Here is a 17,148-nt window from a genome sequence, read left to right as displayed (position 1 = left end):
CTAGCTTATTGTGTATGGCACACTGTATGATTATGAATTCAGTGCAGCTACGTTTAAATCTGTTGCCTTTATTGTGAGGGCAAGAAATCAGAAAGGCATACGGGTGTTTCCACAACTGCTCTCTCAGCAAATCGTGCTGACGAAAGTGCTCAGAAAATAACATATTGGAAAATGCAGAGATCCCAAAATAATCATCCTAAAATCAAATTAAATACATTGTGAGCAAGCTATCAAAAATTCAAACTTTTTAAACTTAACAAGCAGCGCGCTCTGAACGCGTGGAAATCGTGAAAGTATGCATTTCCCCATACCAGTCGCAGCTGACCGCATTAATGAGGTGAAGGCAGAATCGAGCTGGTGGAGAGAGCTGGCATCAAGAGCTCACTGACTCTGCACATGCAAATAAAAAAAGGAGCAAAAAGGATGCAGCAGTTCAGAGCAATGCTATGAGTGCAGCTAGTTTGCGCAGATAAATTTGATAACCTCACTCCCAGAATGAGTAAAGTAAGTGAAGGAGGGGGATTTCCCCAAGTGGCTGACCGTCAACAATAAAAGCAGGAGCCTTCTCTGGTTCCCGCATAAAAATACTTTGCATGATTTTGTGCTGTATACAGCGAACCAAAATTATGCCTTCATGGCAGGTGTACGAAATAAAACAGAAAAAGAAAGTGAGGGCTCCTGCTGCAGCAGAAAAACAGTGCGACATTCGAAGGTACTGGTTTGCATACACATATGAATATCTAGTACATTAAAATACAATTAATTATTAACGAAAACACAGTGTAGTGAATTTACTGATACAGTAAGTGCTGCATATGCTACTTGCATATATCTACACTGGAAAGTTTTCATAGCAGCAGCCGCCTTGTTCCTTGACTGCACGTGAGGTCCACACACTGGTCGCTAGCGCTTCTTCAAAAGACTTGTTGGCTCAACTTCATCGTTGTTTTGTTTGTATGAATATCCTCTCAGTGCCTATGACAACTGCTTAAAGGCATGCACTGTCTGTTATCTGTGGACGCATTATTTGTTTCTAGAAATCTTTCCTGCAGCTTCTCTGGATGCATTGAAACATAAAGAAAACATTAACTTTGTGGTAGGGGCAGGCATTCCAAATGTTAAATCACAGTATTTAAACAAGATCAAGGAGCTCAAAGAATGGAGTTATTTCAGTTGTAAAACGACAAATATTTCCATGGTCATCGATTTAATGCCAGCTGAAGGCTAATGGTGTCATCTCAACACATGAGACGACGTCCTTGCAGCATCCATCACCTTACAAATGAGATGGCAGTGACAGGCCTGAGCAAATATGCACAACCAATGAATGCATCTCCTGTGCACACATTTTACTGCGGCCCCACTGGCCAGCAATCCTTTCTTGAACATGCATTCCCAGGTAGCGCACAAGGTCTTAAAAACGTTTATTTCAGAAATAAAACAGATAAAAAGGATTCTCGACCAAAATACGTGTTTTACCGCCAGGATTCAATCTGCCCTAGGTGTATGCTTAAAAGAAGACTTTAGAAGATGGGTCCTATATCTCTGCCATCTCAAAGGCATATTAAAGCCGATTGAAGCTTAATTTGGCGGGAAAGGCATTTTATTTTGCCGGGCTTTTTGGCCTCAGTACGGACACGGAGCAGAAGACAGGTTCTATGTTAGCCCTATTTAAGACATCTAATAGACGACAGAAGTTTTGGCGGACTTCTTGGGTGTACGTACGGGGTTGAGGCCGGGTTCTAGTACTGCCCGCTCTAAGACAGATAATAGACGACAAAGAGGTTTCTGTAGAAAGGCGCATCTAATTTAGCGGGCTGTTTCGGCTCGGCGTTTTTCTCAGTGCACAGTTGCGCTGTCTTGATACTGGCAGGCGGCGGCGGCCCCGCCATCTTTGCTGCCTCCACGGAGCATTTGCACGCCTGAAACGGCGCGCGCTCTCTTCAGAATTCGTGCACCAAGCCTGATTCATGATGTACAGATTCCTCATCGTGGCGCTAACTTTGGGGGAACATGTGTTCGCACGTTACCCTTAGCGCAACTCTGCCGCGTTTCAGCAGTGGATCCCTCGTCGCTCGTCCGGCTTCTCTGCTGCACGGCGGCCGTTGCTTGTGCCTTTGTGCGCTTGCCCTGCTCTTCGCACCACCGCTATGCGCGAGTACCCTGTGGACCTCTCATCGTCGCTTGGTGTGCACTTCGTGAGAACCTTCGTGTGCCTGCAGCCCTATCCGCGTCACTGCTATAGCAAGGTTAAACCGCTACACGTGGTTCCTTTGTCCTTCGTACAGTTCCCTCGCTGCACGATGGATGTCGCGCGTTCACCCCTTCGCGCCACTGCTGCGCGGTGGAACCCAACTGACCCTCTGTCTCCATTTGACCTTTCTGTCGTGCAGCGACCGTCGAGCGTGCACACTTCTTCGCACCATCGATGTGAAGTCATTCCCCGGCGATCTTCCACTGCTCGCGCTACGTTTCCAGAGTGCGGCGTCCACGCGCCTCCGAGTCTATGCTATTTACCATGCTGTCCGACCTCAGGGAATTGTGGCCACCTCTACATGCGCCTCGTCGCGCACATGCCCGCCTCTAGAGATGTTGAAGCTGCTGCATCACACTGGGCTTATACGGTGTCTCCGTGCTCTGCTGCTACCTGGGCGAAGTTGGTGGCGACGACTCTACAGTGGATCGTGCTTCCTGAATGCCGCAGCGACTCTATAATGTCTATGAGGGCTGGTGTCGCTGCAGAAGATGAGGTCACCAGCTAACTGTAGCAGATACCAACAGATTTGGGCCTGGAGGCCCCTCTGCTCTTGCGGATGTCGTATGGACTTACCTGCCATTGCATGTCCCGCCGCACATTTTTAGTGTCCTGTACCAGCTGGGGTGTGCGGCGCTAAGTGTGTCATTCGACCCATCTCTCCCACATGTCCTAGATTATCACTCAGGAACCACAATCCCTCCTACCGTCTGCCTTTATACGCACCCAATCCACCCACAATCCCGTTCTCCAATCTCGAGTTGCGAGCAGTGCTCGTTTTAAAGGGCAGCAGAACTGTGAGTCTTTTTGCCCAGTATTGTCACAGCTACTCCTGCTGTCTTGTTCGCATGCATGTGTATAAGCCATGGCTTGATTCGCTTCTTTTATCAAATTAGTCTACAGAATCTGCTGTCGCTCTTGCTAAGATAATTGACTCGCCGTGCTTATGTTGTCTCCTTGCCTACGAAGGCGAGAAGACTACATAAGCACGGCGAATCAATATCCAGACAGGCGCAGAATGTGCGCACATTTTATTTAGACTGGACCAGAGCTGTGCTTAAAGCGCCATTACTTTTTTTCTCAGAGGCAAAGCTGACATGCTCTCGCCAAGCAGAGGGTGCATTAAACGTCCGAGTCAGAACAATATCGACGCATTTCTATGCGCGCGTTTCGCTTATGTTGTTGTTGTTAGTGGCTATTTATCAATAAAGTAACAACGGAAAGAAAAGATGTTGCTAGCCGCGGCACCTGCTATCGAAACCTGAAGCACCTGAGCTGCGACTAGCGGGAATAAAAGGACAGGGAGAGGGAAAGAAAGGGGGAGCGATAGTAAAAAAGGATATGGGGTAATATACACTATGTCGGAGCGCTTAACTGTTCTGTTTTTGTGCTGCAGGCTATTGGTGAATAATTTTATGGTTTATAGAAGCTATTGCGGGATGAACGAACAATCGGGGTGCCACACAGTCTGTGCAAGGAGGCGGGAAAGTTCACAATCTGCTTGTGGCTCATTATTTACTTTAGTTTTAGTTTACGGTGTTGTGCCATGGGCGATGCGGTCAGGGCCGTTTTTGTTTTTCTTGGGCTTCCCATGATCAATGGAGATAAGTCTGACCGCATATCGCATTAAAAAACGAAATGATAAAGCCGCGTGCCAGCGGTTTTGAATGCAAACGAACAAATGGTGCAAAGATTCACGGCAATATAAAACGAATTGAAATGGGAAGCTTTATGTACAAGGAGTGATCAATTGCATTAAAAATGTTTGTGCATAGTTTGTTTAAATTCTGCTAATCATGATCATGTACATGGGTTAGACAGTAGGCTTCTGCTGGGACACGAGTGGTTTAGGTTACTGATATACGAAATGCTTTACAACTGGCTACGAAGCCAAGAGCTCAGCTCCACTGTGTTTTGCATTAAAAGAGTCCTAGAGCTGAAGTGTTTCAATTGTCAGAAATCCGACCGAAGTGCAAGCAATTGGAGACTGGGGGGAAGGGGGGGGGGGCAGCACCGCCCCCTCTGGAAAAAATTCAAGGGGGCACTTTGTTGACCTAAATCGCGGTGAGGCGAAAGCCTTCAGTTCGGTGTTGCTGCTTGTGTCACTGATGTGTGGTTAAGATGTTAATTAAGTACACAATTGCATGTGAACCTTAAATGCTGGAGACACTGGAGGGCCTTTGGGAGGCATCCGTCTGATTCAACGGCTTTTCTGCAAACACTCTCCAGCATCCTAGACAAGAACTACATATACGTTGGGAGGAAGTAGCTTAGTCATTAGCACGCTCAGCTGCGGAACGGAAGGATGGTTGTTCAAATCCAATCGTGCACAGATTTTTTTTCTTATCGAGTTGAAGAGCGTAACGGACGGACGGTATGACGCCACTCCCATTGCCGTGGTTAAAGGCTTTCGCCTTAAAATGTTGGGTGGGTGACCGCCCCATTGCCCGCCCTGTTCCGGGGTCCCTGGTGCAGGTGGCATAGTGCAGGTAGCATAATGTGTTCAGAAAAGGATGAGAAGAGGTGTCGGGTGAACAATACTGAGGACACTCCGGAAATGTTAAAAATGCCAGCAAAATTAGGCTAAAATGAAGTCTGTATTGGGCTAAGAGTCGAACAGCACCAGGTCAATAGCAGATATATTGGAGCTGCTATATGTTACAAACAGGTGCGCTATCGCTTATTGCGAAGGAGTTGTTTGCATCCATCCAGAGATTGCAGCCACCTGGATTCTCAATCATGATAGCACACCAACGCAGTTATCACAGCAAGTTAGAAACTTTCTCCGCAAGAAAAATCTGGCAATGCTTTCCGCACCCATTGTAAAACCCGGACGAGGCCCCAGAGAATTTATTTGCATTGCTTAGGCTCAAGGTCAGCCTGCAAGGACATTGTATGAGGACAATTGCAAAGGTCCAATTGCCGCAACACGACCTCTGCAGTGAATCTGAGGTTAAGGTTTCCTGCATCGCTAAGAATGATGGGATATGCTACATTTGTTGTACTGATGCTCGAGGGTCCTACCTTTGAGAATATTGAATGCATTATAACTTATCGTCCACAAAACAGTTTTCCTAAAATTAGAATCCTTTCTTTTTGGAGTACATTTTCTACTGCACATGTAGCTCTCCTTGGAAAAAAAGAAAGGAATTAAATTTGCATAGTAATATATACGCCACTAGTTGGCAGTAACTGATTCTGATATAAATTAGTCTACAATAAATTACATTTTAACTGCAGTATGGGTATAATTCCCCAAACTATTTAATATGCCAACTGCCTGCCAGACCCTTTCACAGCAACTTTGTGCATGGCATCAAGACAGTATTTCACTGAACAAAACACCAGGAAACAAATTGTTTGTGTGTGACTAACAACAGAATTCTCAAAATTTCAACACAACTCCAAGAAAATCTGTTTCCTTCAGTCCAGAAAGCAGGCAGCTAGAGTTTCATGATGCATATCACATCATTCACTGTGTCATTTCAGCCCAAGTAACCCTAGAAGGGTAGTAGCAAGTGGGGACAACGCTTGGCAATTACATGATAAGGAACACCTGTTGCAACTTTTCATGTGCAAAGACGTTCAGGTCTGACTTAAGATCAAGACAGCAGCTCCAGCCACAGTGAAAGCCTTATCACGACTATTTGCATAGAGTTCCCTCAGCAAAACAGGTCCATTTTTGCACACTTTAGATGACCAAGATAATGAGCGTGCGTAATCTGCATAACAGTAATCTCGACGTGCAGATCACAAACGCATCACGGGAATCAGACGCTGTAACAGTTTTTGTTCGAAAAGTGTGAAGTGAAATTCCTTGGTGTAGCTGCCGATTTGATGGGCTCTGCTCTTTTCAAAGCTACAGTTGACGCTCTAAATCTGGTGGTTAAGAAGCCACAATTAATGACAGCTGTCAATAATTATGTGCAAGCTCGCCATAAAAGGACCGTCACGATAAAAACCAATATAAAGCACGTATCGGCACTGCCCTTTGAGAAAAGGCAAGGACAAGAGCCCATTCTATTGCACCTAAGCAAATGTGATGCAGGGCGCTGAAGGCGCAATGCAAATTCACAGGGCGATTAGAATTTTTTTCTTATCTAAACAGAGCATCCTCTACGCAGTTGATACGCACGGCGCTGCGGACGCCACAACGCGTACTCCACAGGGGATGACGCGGGTTCTTCAGGCCGCTAAAAGGCATTTCGCTGCTCGTCACGAGGAAAAATAGAGATTAGCGACTTCGGGACAGACTACAAGGGTATGCCACGACGCCGCTTCCCGACTGTAGTCGTCAGCCGGTGCAGCCAGATCAAAACTACTTCAGCGGATGTGAAGATTTTTTTTTCCTTGCGCAGTTATAAGCGCACTATGCTGATGCTTACCAGTCTCCTAATGCGGTATTTATCTGCGAGAAACCTATCGAGGCTAATTTAAATTTCCTTTTATGCTACTACGCGGATCCAACGGTGACGCAGCGGGTCAATACATATTGCTGCTTCTGCAGTGCGCAGGCATGATGCAGCCGCCGCCAATGCCGCCGCTACCACGCGAAAACTCTATGCATGCGAAAGTCGCTGCTAACATCAGCGCCACCGCATCTTCGTGACGTCGCAAGGTGAAGAAGGTTGCGGAAAATTAATTTGAAATGCCTAAGGAATCACCTCACAAAAACCAAGAACTTTTAGCTCTACTGGGGCTACTTAAAATTTTCGCCTTTGGCTGGGCTAATGTGGCTACTACGATACAGTGTAGAATATTCTAGTTCACCATAACTACGGAGCCGAATTTGGCTGCTTGTAGTTAGGGCGATATGGTAACCCTGCATGCCACTAAATTTGCGTATTTGCGTGCATGAGCGTTCGGCGTTCGGGTTCGGACTTGGTTGGTTCTCGTGCCCACGCAGGAAGTGAACTTCTAGTGCACTGTACTGTAAGTAAGCTTCTGCTGTAGCCTTCTGCTAGTCCTTTACTACAGAAGGTAAAGCTTGTCTGTCTCGAAGCGAGTGGTAACGATTGTCATTCACGCTTGTGGGCCGATGCTTGACCATGGGTTGAACAAGCCCGAAGCGCGCGAAGTCTGTGCGCGTTTACGTTAAAATTCCCGTAACAACGCTAAACAGCACGCAACGGTGAGGCTAGTGCTTGGCTCCGACGTTTCATTTTGGTACGAAGAACAGCACAGCGGTGGCTGTACCCGTGCACAGGAGCGTCGCTCTTTTACCCGTGTTACACGGGCGTTTTCAACGACAGTTCAGTTAACCGCCAGTTGAGGATTTCAACTGCCGTTGAACTCAACTGGAATCGCCAGCTGTTACACGAGCACTTCGCGTTCAGTTCAGTTAGCACTCTAAACCACATGTCCTCGCATCTAGAGCGAAGTTTAAATAAGAAAAAAAGCAGTGTGCAAGTTTTTCGGTCTGTAGGTCGCCATCTTGTCAGTTGGCCGTTCAACTGGGACCCCTGATCTCAGTCGAACTCAACTGCCGTTGAGATTTCAACGGCAGTTAGCACTGCCGTGTAACACCGCTAACGGCCGTTTAGTTCAACTGTGAATCAACTGAACTGCCGTTGAAAACGCCCGTGTAACAGGGGTATAATTACTGGATTGTCCTGGCTCAGTGTGCTTCGAACTCGCAAATTTCTGCCGCAAAGCAAAAAGTACACAAAAATAGTTGTCACTATAGTAAAGAATATATACACTACGATCATTTACAACAAGAAAAAATGCACACACTGCTTTTTTTCTTATTTAAACTTCGCTCTAGACGCGAGGACATGTGGTTTAGAGTGCTAACTGAACTGAACGCGAAGTGCTCGTGTAACAGCTGGCGATTCCAGTTGAGTTCAACGGCAGTTGAAATCCTCAACTGGCGGTTAACTGAACTGTCGTTGAAAACGCCCGTGTAACACGGTAACACGGGTATTAGCTGATTGAGCAAAGTGGCGTTGAACTTCAGATTTTTACTGACAGTGCATGTGTTTTATAGCGAGAACGAAAATTGTTTTAATTGAAACGGAGTCAGACGCTGCGATTTCAGTCGGTGCGTAATCTTAAAGGCAGAACCACAAGGCAGCGTTCCTTCGGCGTCGCATCAGCGTCTCGGCTATCATCGCCGGAGGCGAAATTTCGACGCTATTTGTATTTAATACCTTCCAAACGCCGAAATTTTGAATCCGGTGACTCCAGTAGCCGAGACGCTGAAGAAACGCGCTGCGTTAACGTCGTGAAACGCTCACGTGCACGCTGTGAGATGCAGTTCTGCCTTTTGTAGATTAGCTCATTGTGTGCTTGCAGAAAAAAAAAAGAAAGTTGTTGTTGTTGTTGACCTCACACAATGGCACATACCCACAAGGGGGATTGGCCATAACCAGGCGGGGACTATTTAAATGACCAGTTGCATGTGGCAAGCATGGGATGACCTACCAAAATTTGGATCGCACAGTTTTCGTAGCTGAGGTGGTTGCAGGAGGTTAGGGGGTTCGTACAAACTAAAATTTAGGCAAAGAAGGGGTAGGGATTACTATAAGAGGTTGTAAAAACCGAAATACAGAAGCTGATAATGGGATGGGCAGGATGAAAGCTCATGAAGGTAGACGTTTTGATTCTAGTAGATAATTTTGAACGGCAGAGCAAACATTCCCATTGGTATGGCCAAGCATAGAAGCGCCAAGAGACAGAACAACCACAGAAGACAGGCGCAAACTGAGATTCTGTATTGGAACTTCTAATAGTCGCCTCCTAATCGATGAGTAGCGACGGCAAAAAAGAAGAAAGTGCTCTATTGTTTCCGGCTCCACACAATACGGACACAATGCGGAGATCGATAGACCAGGCCTGTATAGGTAAAAATTTAGTTGCGGCACTCGGCAACGAAGCCTCGTGAAGGAAACTTCAAGATTGCGCGATCGCCAGACTGAGCTTCTCCATGGGAACAGTAGGTGCTGGAAGTCGTCCAAGGAAGTAAGCGCTGATGCGCCCAATTCGTTCATTACAGTGTACCGTCGAAAGCGTACGTACGCTTGCATATGTCGTGATAGTTATACTAGCTTCATTGTTTGTCATTGGAACGCTGAATGTTTGTGCGCTGCATAGGAACTTTTGTTTTTTCTCGCAGGTTGGGAAGGGACGAGCAACATGTGTTCATCCCTTCCTAACATCTGTGAGAAATTATTCCTGTGCGGTTCCAAGCAACGCAGGCAGCAATGAAGCGCTAGCTCATGCAGTAAGCGATTTATTTCAGTGGGTTCAGTGTTTATTGTTGAAACAAATAGAAAGGCATTGCCGAAAATGAAGTAGGAGGTTTCGAAAACGCACTGAAAACATTTTGGAAGCACTAGTTACGAACATACTTTTGGACTTTAATACGTGCAGATTGGATAATAAATGGGCCAGTGACCTGACACAGCATTCGGCATTGTGGGTGCACTTTGAGCAGGAGTCTGGCACACTGCTGTCATGTTGACTGTGCCCTCTAGGTATGGCACAGTCACTGCCTTTGTGTGTGTTTTTGACCTGTACCATGATTTCTGAAAGTCTGTTCTCGAAATTGCTGTCGTCTTTATTGCACTGCTCTGACTAGTGTGCTTCAAGAATACTTTCAGGCTGCTGTTCTGTCTTTTAAGTTTTTGTATCACTTCTGCTTGAATGAGTACATTGATGCAGGCATGGGGCCCAGAACATAAGCTGTTAAAAAAGTTAGGTACTGCACCTGTTCATATTCTTATTACACATCACCAACATAGCACATTCCCATGCTGGTGATGTGTCATCAGTACAAGTGCAAATTGTGAGGGTGCAGAATGTCCACAGCCATCAGACACTTTATTTTAAGGAATGTTATCAACATGCTGTCCATCTGTTTACTTGTCCCTTTATATTTATCTACATACTACCAGTTATCCTGTGTTTAACTATCCCAAGCAGCAGCCTTGCCAGAACTTCTTATACAAAACATGCTGACAGTAAGCGATGAAACCCTTAGCGGTCTCTACCGTTATCTCGTAGGGATTCCGATGTTGAGATTTTATGTTGCTACATGATGTTAAGTGTTGATAACTAGAGGCTCAATATGTTGAATGCAGTTGTAGTGACTCTCAAGTCAAATTTTGTAAGCACTAAATACTGGTGGTTGCTGACAACTATATTACAGCCAATATCTTGCAGATTCCTGTCCATTTAGAATGAGTCACGTGCTGCTACTTTCATTACTAGTGGGGAGAAAACCACACAGCACTGGTGAAACCAAGGTCTGAATCATTGACCTTTCCACTGCAGTGGTGGTTTTGTGGTATGAGCATTCACCTCTCATTTTGGAGGTGTGAGGGATGGAGCTTGCTTTGGATGATGGCAGTGCAATGGGCATTTATTGCACTTAAATCAATGCTATAGTTTTTACCAATGTTGTTCCTATTTCTACATCTCATTACGACATAGGCTGTTTTTTTCTTTCTGTATTTACTCAATTTTCTAATTCGAAAAATGTGGACGTGTCAGCACAGTCCTGGCATGTCCTTTCAAAAAAGTCTTTTCATCCTGGTTTTTTTCTTTGTGATGGCTGTAAACATTAGTTTCAAAGTTGGAATGCACATTTCAGGTGTCTGGAATTTCCCCAATTGTGAAGAGATAAACCTGCTTAAGATTTTGCTCCATCAGAGTTCACATTGGGTCAGTTTAGTCAAGGAGTGAGCAGTTCTTCGTGTTGGCTGCAGGGGAACAGTCATTGCCAAGGCACTGTGTGATGGCACTCTGTTTGCTTGACGGCAAGGTGAGTGACCATCTTTATTGGGAACCACAGGCAGCCTAAATTAATCTGGAGCCCTCCACTACTGAGTCCTTCATAGCCACTTTGCAACTTTGAAGTGTTTGATCCTGCCTGCTGTTGCCACGGTGGTTCAGTCGTTATGATTCTCGGCTGCTGACCCGAAAGACAAAAATTCGATCCCAGCCGTGGCGGTCGAATTTTGATGGAGGTGAAATTCTAGAGGTCTGCATACTGCACAATGTCAGTGCATATTATAGGACCCCTGGTGGTAAAAATTTCCAAAGCCCTTCACTGTGGTGTCCCTCATAGCCTAAGTTGCTTTGGGATGTTAAACCCCTATAAACCAATCCTGCATCCATACCATAACTTATCATACCATATTTATTAGGAGTGGACTTGGAAGAATATTTCAGGCTGCTTAGCCAGCTCACCCATGAGATGGCTCATCCTGGTGGTACATTGCCTTTTTCTGCAGAGCCTGTGCAACAGTGTGTGACATGATGGAGGCATCGCCTGACTCCCTGCCCCGGGTTCCTGGCACGTCTTCTGCTGAGTCACTCGCTGATGAGACCAGTATGCCCCCTTCTGAGCCAACAGCCAAGAAAGCGAAGGCATCCAGAGCGCCACGGAGGTCATTGGTACCGAGACTGCGTTCCAGCCGTGGGCGGAACTTGAAGCTGCCCGTGCGCTTCAAGAGTGAAGGCTTGAAGGATGACTATACGAATTGGACGGTCAAGTGAGTCTAGGGTGTTTCTTGCAGACTACTGCATTCTGCAGTAGCTGACCTACTCTATAAGCCTCCAATCTTTGCAGCTGTGGCTTCTTTGAAGGATATGTAATGCGATGAGCTACAGCAGTTCTTGTGTGTGAATGTTCAAATAATTGGGGAATAATACTAGCTCTTGGGTTCACATGAGACCTTACCACGCGCACTTCTACAGGTCGCTTTGATTTGGCAGCACTAACTGCACTAGTTAGTTCCATGAAGTTCTTTGGCAGTGCTGCCAGCGTGCAGCATCAGTTCAGGGAGTGCAGCTCGCACTGGTTGATTCCAAATTAAAAGGTCAAGAGCAGGCCTGGTAGTCTGTGAGCCTATGAGTCGCCACCAAATTGCAGCCAGCTGCGTGCCGCCGACATCTACTGCCTCCAAAATCCCGAACCAGGGGAATTTTCAAGCAGCAAATTACTCTGAAGTGTTGCCATGAACCAGCCGTACGAAATTGCCATTTCACTGAAAAAAAAAAGATTTAAAATGTTGTTGCATATATAATACCACGTGTGTTTCAGCGAACACATTAAAAAATTTTCAAAAGCAGGCTTTTTGCGGTAAAAATATGGCTTTTGCGGAAAAGTATTACCAGTGTTGGCGGACACCATAAAACCGGTGAATCGTCTTAAGTAGTAAGGTGGTTGACTAATTTTTAATAATTAACTTTCTAAATAGTACAGTTAGGCACCTAGCTGCAGTTAGAGATTCGTAGCCGGTTGTCAGTAATAGCCATATGAGTTTTTAGAATTTCGAAAACGAGATTACCCTTGGCGCTGTGGCGCGACAAAAATTTGGCGTTTTCACTAGTTACGTGCACTGGAGGGGTTCCTTTGCCTGCATACTTTCTAAAGCACATGTATGTTCGCACGGCGCAGCCATATTTTGTCGAGCCACAGCAGCTAGGGTAATCAAGTTTTCGAAATTCTAAAAACTGATATGTCTATTACTAACAACCGGCTACAAATATAAAATTGCAACTAGGCGTCTAACTCAACTCGTAAAAAAAATTATTAAAATTAGTTAACCAGCTTACTACTTAAAGGGCCACAAAAAGTAGGGTTTGAGCTTGGCTTTAAAATGCTTGCACTGTGTAGTGTACAGGCCACCGAGCGTCCATGCCGCGTACGAGACCTCAAAAGCGAGCGGGAAATTTACAATAAATTTTTAAAAATTCCCGCTTTCCTGCCGCGACGCGCGGTGCCGGGCTTTCGCGCGAAAACCTGGCAGACGACGTCACGTTTTGCAAATGATGTCAGCAGCCGGGGGTTATCATTGGTTCACAGCGCCAAATTCTTTCAGACGTCATGCGCTACCGCGGCTGAGGCCACTCCGCGCGCACCGCAGCCGGCGGAGGTAGGGGAGGGGCCGAGTGAGTGGGGCCGGCGGAGGAGCGCCGCCGTTTTAGCGTGTGAGAGGAGAGGGAAAGGCGCGAAGACGCGGAAGTTCAAATTTTGTCCTAATATAACTCAGCTTCCACAAAACGCATTAAAATAATTCTTGCTGGGGGATAATTATGAATTGCCATCTTTTAACATCCCAGACATATCGTACCTTTATTGAGACCCCCTTTCTGGGTCCCTTTAAGATGATCCACCGGTTCTCTGGTGTCCGCCAACACTGGTAATACTATGCCGCAAAAGCCATATTTTCACCCCAACAAGCTTATTTTAAAGAATTTTTTAAAGTGTTCACTGAAATACCCGGTGTATATATATAATGTTTTACGAATATTAAAATGCTGCCCATGGCGCTCGTCTTGACAGTTCAGGATTACAATTCTGATGCCACTAACAGTTACTCACCTCCTCCTTTCAGGAAAGTAGTCGTAATTTCGTTAAGATCGCGCGATATCTTCTCTGCTTCTCCGACCTACACTTGGGCGCAGCCATGAGGCTGCACCTACAGCTGCACTTCCGCATCCAACACTCCAAGCCAGCCACCGATTTGTGCTGCACTAGGGTGGCACTTTAGCTAAATGATGACGGGCATCCACCAGCACGTGCCCGCTGCACTGGCAAAACGAAAGCGAAAGTGGTGCACTCTTTGAACTTGGCGAGAGCTTATTTCTTGCTCTCAGTTTATGGTAGAATGTCGTAAAATTGCTCTTATTCGCTAATCCACACAGCTCTTTGTCTCATAATGTTGCTCCTTCTGTTTGCTGTCTCATAATATTACTCGTTCTGTTTGTTTGCTGACCTCAGTCTCCTCAAGGTTTTTCGTTAACTTCAAAGTTTAAACCTCTTAGCTGAGTCCTGGAGAGATAAATCAGTCATACGCTTTCTCTTTAAGAGGTATTGGTAACCTGCTGTTCATAAACTTAAGAGCATTTGCCAAATGCACTCCAGCCCGCTCATATTCTCCTGCTGATTTCACTTTCAGTTTGCATCTGTGGTAACTATGTAGCCCCTGTTAGCCATATGTGCCCAATCACTACTTCCATTACCTTTCCATTGCGAGCTGTTATTCCTTTGCTTACTATTAAATGTTACTTGTTTCCACCCTGCAGATTTTGAAGCCTGGTTTAAGCTTTTTAAGTCAAGTTTGTAGGCCTATTCTGTTGTACCCTGATGATGCCGTCATTGAACCAGAGGTTTTAGTGGTAGTGGCCTTCAACTTCTGTACTCGCGAAGCTGATAGTGTTGGGTAATCTGCCTTTTACAAAAGACACTGCACCCACTGGGGAGCGGACAAAAATTCGTCTGTTACCCTGGAAACTGCTTGAAAATAAACGCATGATTGGTCGATGCAGGCACGATGCACTTCCATCAGGTGTCAGCAGCATGTGCATGCTTGACAGCTGCTGCCACCTATCGTTAGCACTTGACCAGCATGAACTGTGCATGTGCTTAGAGCCTGGAAGTTTGTTTTCAACCAGTTGAGCTTGGGAGGGGGCAGACGAGGAGAGGTGTGAGAATAATTTTTCAGTTTTGAGTTTTTGACTGTAAAATTATCTTTGGGCATTCAGCTACAACTTCCGAAAAGATCAAGGCAAAATTCAATCGGGAAATTAGTAAAAAGTATTTTATTCAACCACGGTGGCTCGAAAAAGTGCTGTTTTTTGCGTAAATCGTCAACTTTCGTACGCCTGCATCTCAAAAATGGCGCGTTGCCCGCCATTGCAGTTTGCTGGGAGAGGTTGAGTAAGCCTTTTTCTCGTAGACAGCGCCTCCTGCAGTTTCGTATCTGGCCGAAAATAATAATAAAGAATTAATGGGGATTAGCTCAGCTAATCCAGGATATACAAAGCGAAAGATGTCGCCGTTCACTGTGTTCATTGGCGTTGGTGTTGACAATGTTCTAGACACGATGGCTTTGAGGAAAGGAAGGGCACATAAATGGCTCCCTGGATATGCAGACGCCTCATTCGTGCTTTGATACATGTGGCGGGGGTGAGAGGGAGATGTGGCCTGAATGCATTAGCGCTGACAGAGTTGTGGCTGACATGCGGCACTGCAGCAATAGCTAGGCCGCAGCATTCATTTTGGTGATCAATCTCTCGCGATCAACCATTAACTGCAAGCCACCTCCCAGTGTGGCAGGGAGGGCGTGCTCCCTATCCATTGTGCGGAACGCAATCAAAGCGGGCTTTTGCAGTTGGACACCAAGAAAGTCACGTACACGAAAGCGAGACTGAGGTCTCCACTGACCCACGGAGCCGGTTGTGTGCTTTTCTTTTCGTGAAAATGAGTGCCCTTTGCAAAGTTGTTAACACCAATGAAGTCTATGAAGTCTATGGCACAGTAACCGTCTCAAATATCTCGGTGGACACCCGAACTGCGCCATAATTGAAGGGATATAAAGGAGGGACGGAAAGAAGAAAGAGAAAACAGAAAATTGAAAGTTGGATTTTGAGGAAAGGCTCGCCGCTGCGAACACCTGTGACTCAGTGCTAGTAGTGGCGCATGCGCAGTAGTGACTAGGGAGTGAGAGAGAGAGAGAGAGAAACAGGCAACGGATTCGGCGGCGGCCACCTGCGCGGCCACCTGCGCGGCGCCTGACCTCACTCGTGCTCTGACATACGCCGGCTCGCGCGAAGCGCGGTGTTGACTAGCGTAGTGAAGCTTTTCGCTTCAAAACATTTTTTCTCGCATGCTCCAGCAGTTCTACTGATCACGTGGTGCTCTAGCGAGGCCGCCATTGGCCCGGACTGATGCGATGCTGTGGCGAAGCCTACATCCTACCTTTCCTGCTCTCGCTTAGTATGGTGTCTCGATCAAGCTCTGCGGCCTTTTAGCATTTGCTCGTTCGTGATACACAACTCGCAAAAGCGCGATTTCCGAGCTCGAAAGTCGCGAACGAACAATCCGTACCGAGGACGCCATCGCAAACCTCACCGGAAAATGGGAACGGAAAGCAGTCACCCGACGCCAGCTAGCCCTAGCCAGGCCAACAACGGGCACTCCGACGAGATCGATGCCGCGGTGGACTTAGTGAGCGCCTTGGAGAAGAAGATTGGACTCTTCAAGGAAGATAAAAGCAGCACGCAGTCAATATTCTGCGAGTGCTGTGATATGTGAAATCAGCGCGCTTACGGTGCTGGTAAGCGGTGCTGCTTGCCCTACGGGCCGCACCTGTACCCTTGCGGTAGGCAAACTGGCGGAAAAGCGAAAGGGGCTTTCAGCTTTTCTTGAGCTGCATTGTGAAAATAGTGAGTGCCCAGCATCGGTGCTTTCTGCTGTGCACACCTCGAGCCGCGTTGTGCCCAGTGAATTTGCGGATGGTTCCAGCGGAAATCAGGACTATCAGAGTGGAAGCTCTCGCGACAGCTTTGCGTTCAACGTGATACTGGTGGTGGCTACGCGCGCGATTGGCATTGGGCACGAACAGCTGTCGCGATTTTGTGCTATTCTTGGCCTGCCAAACCCACTACATCACAAGAACTTTACTGTCATCGGCAAGAAAGTTCGTGTTGCGGCCATGAAAGCCGTGGCAGAAAACATGGAGAAGGACAGGGTTTTCACGAAAGAGATGGTGGGTGACACGGATATTGCGTTATGTTAGACGGTACTTGGTGAAAACGGGGCCACAAGAGCCAAAATGGAGTTGGCACCGCTGTGTCAGTAGACAGTGGTTTGGGCCTCGATTTTGAGGTCCTGTCGAACTTCTGTCTTGCGTGCAGTCGGCACCAAGACCTTGGAAGTGAAGAGGAAGAAATCTGGCAGGCGTTCCATGGCCGTGTATGAGAAGAACACTGAATGCTCCTCTCACGCCATGGAAACAGAAGCAGCAGTGCAGATATGGAAGTGGACCCCTTCACAGGAAGCACCACTGTGCTTCACTAAATTTCTAAGTGATAAGGACAGTAAAGCTTTTAGTGCTGTATCTCAGGCAAAAGTGTATGGCGAAACCTCCATCGAGAAG

The 17,148-nt window shown here is 46.5% G+C and overlaps 1 protein-coding gene across 4 annotated transcripts in view; it reads left to right on the top strand.

Annotated features, from left to right (window-relative positions):
* The first annotated feature begins 2,341 nt into the window (after positions 1–2,341).
* LOC144115965 (uncharacterized) overlaps positions 2,342–17,148 on the top strand; it is a 44,164-nt gene continuing 29,357 nt past the window's right edge. Inside the window, exons 1-2 of one of the 4 annotated variants that reach the window (XM_077650608.1) lie at positions 2,342–3,051; positions 11,494–11,754. In XM_077650608.1, coding sequence (XP_077506734.1) covers positions 11,516–11,754 — 239 coding nt within the window. In that variant the 5' untranslated portion in view covers positions 2,342–3,051; positions 11,494–11,515. Of the gene's footprint in view, positions 3,052–6,857; positions 7,187–9,371; positions 9,480–10,723; positions 11,022–11,493; positions 11,755–17,148 lie in introns of those variants that run through there. The other 3 variants (XM_077650610.1, XM_077650607.1, XM_077650609.1) reach the window with 3 other exon arrangements.

This window comes from Amblyomma americanum, chromosome 1 (assembly GCF_052857255.1).
Source record: "Amblyomma americanum isolate KBUSLIRL-KWMA chromosome 1, ASM5285725v1, whole genome shotgun sequence".
Classification (NCBI taxonomy): domain Eukaryota; kingdom Metazoa; phylum Arthropoda; class Arachnida; order Ixodida; family Ixodidae; genus Amblyomma; species Amblyomma americanum.
The sequence above is the reverse complement of the archived record's forward strand: the minus strand, read 5'-3'. Positions and strand labels throughout refer to the sequence as shown.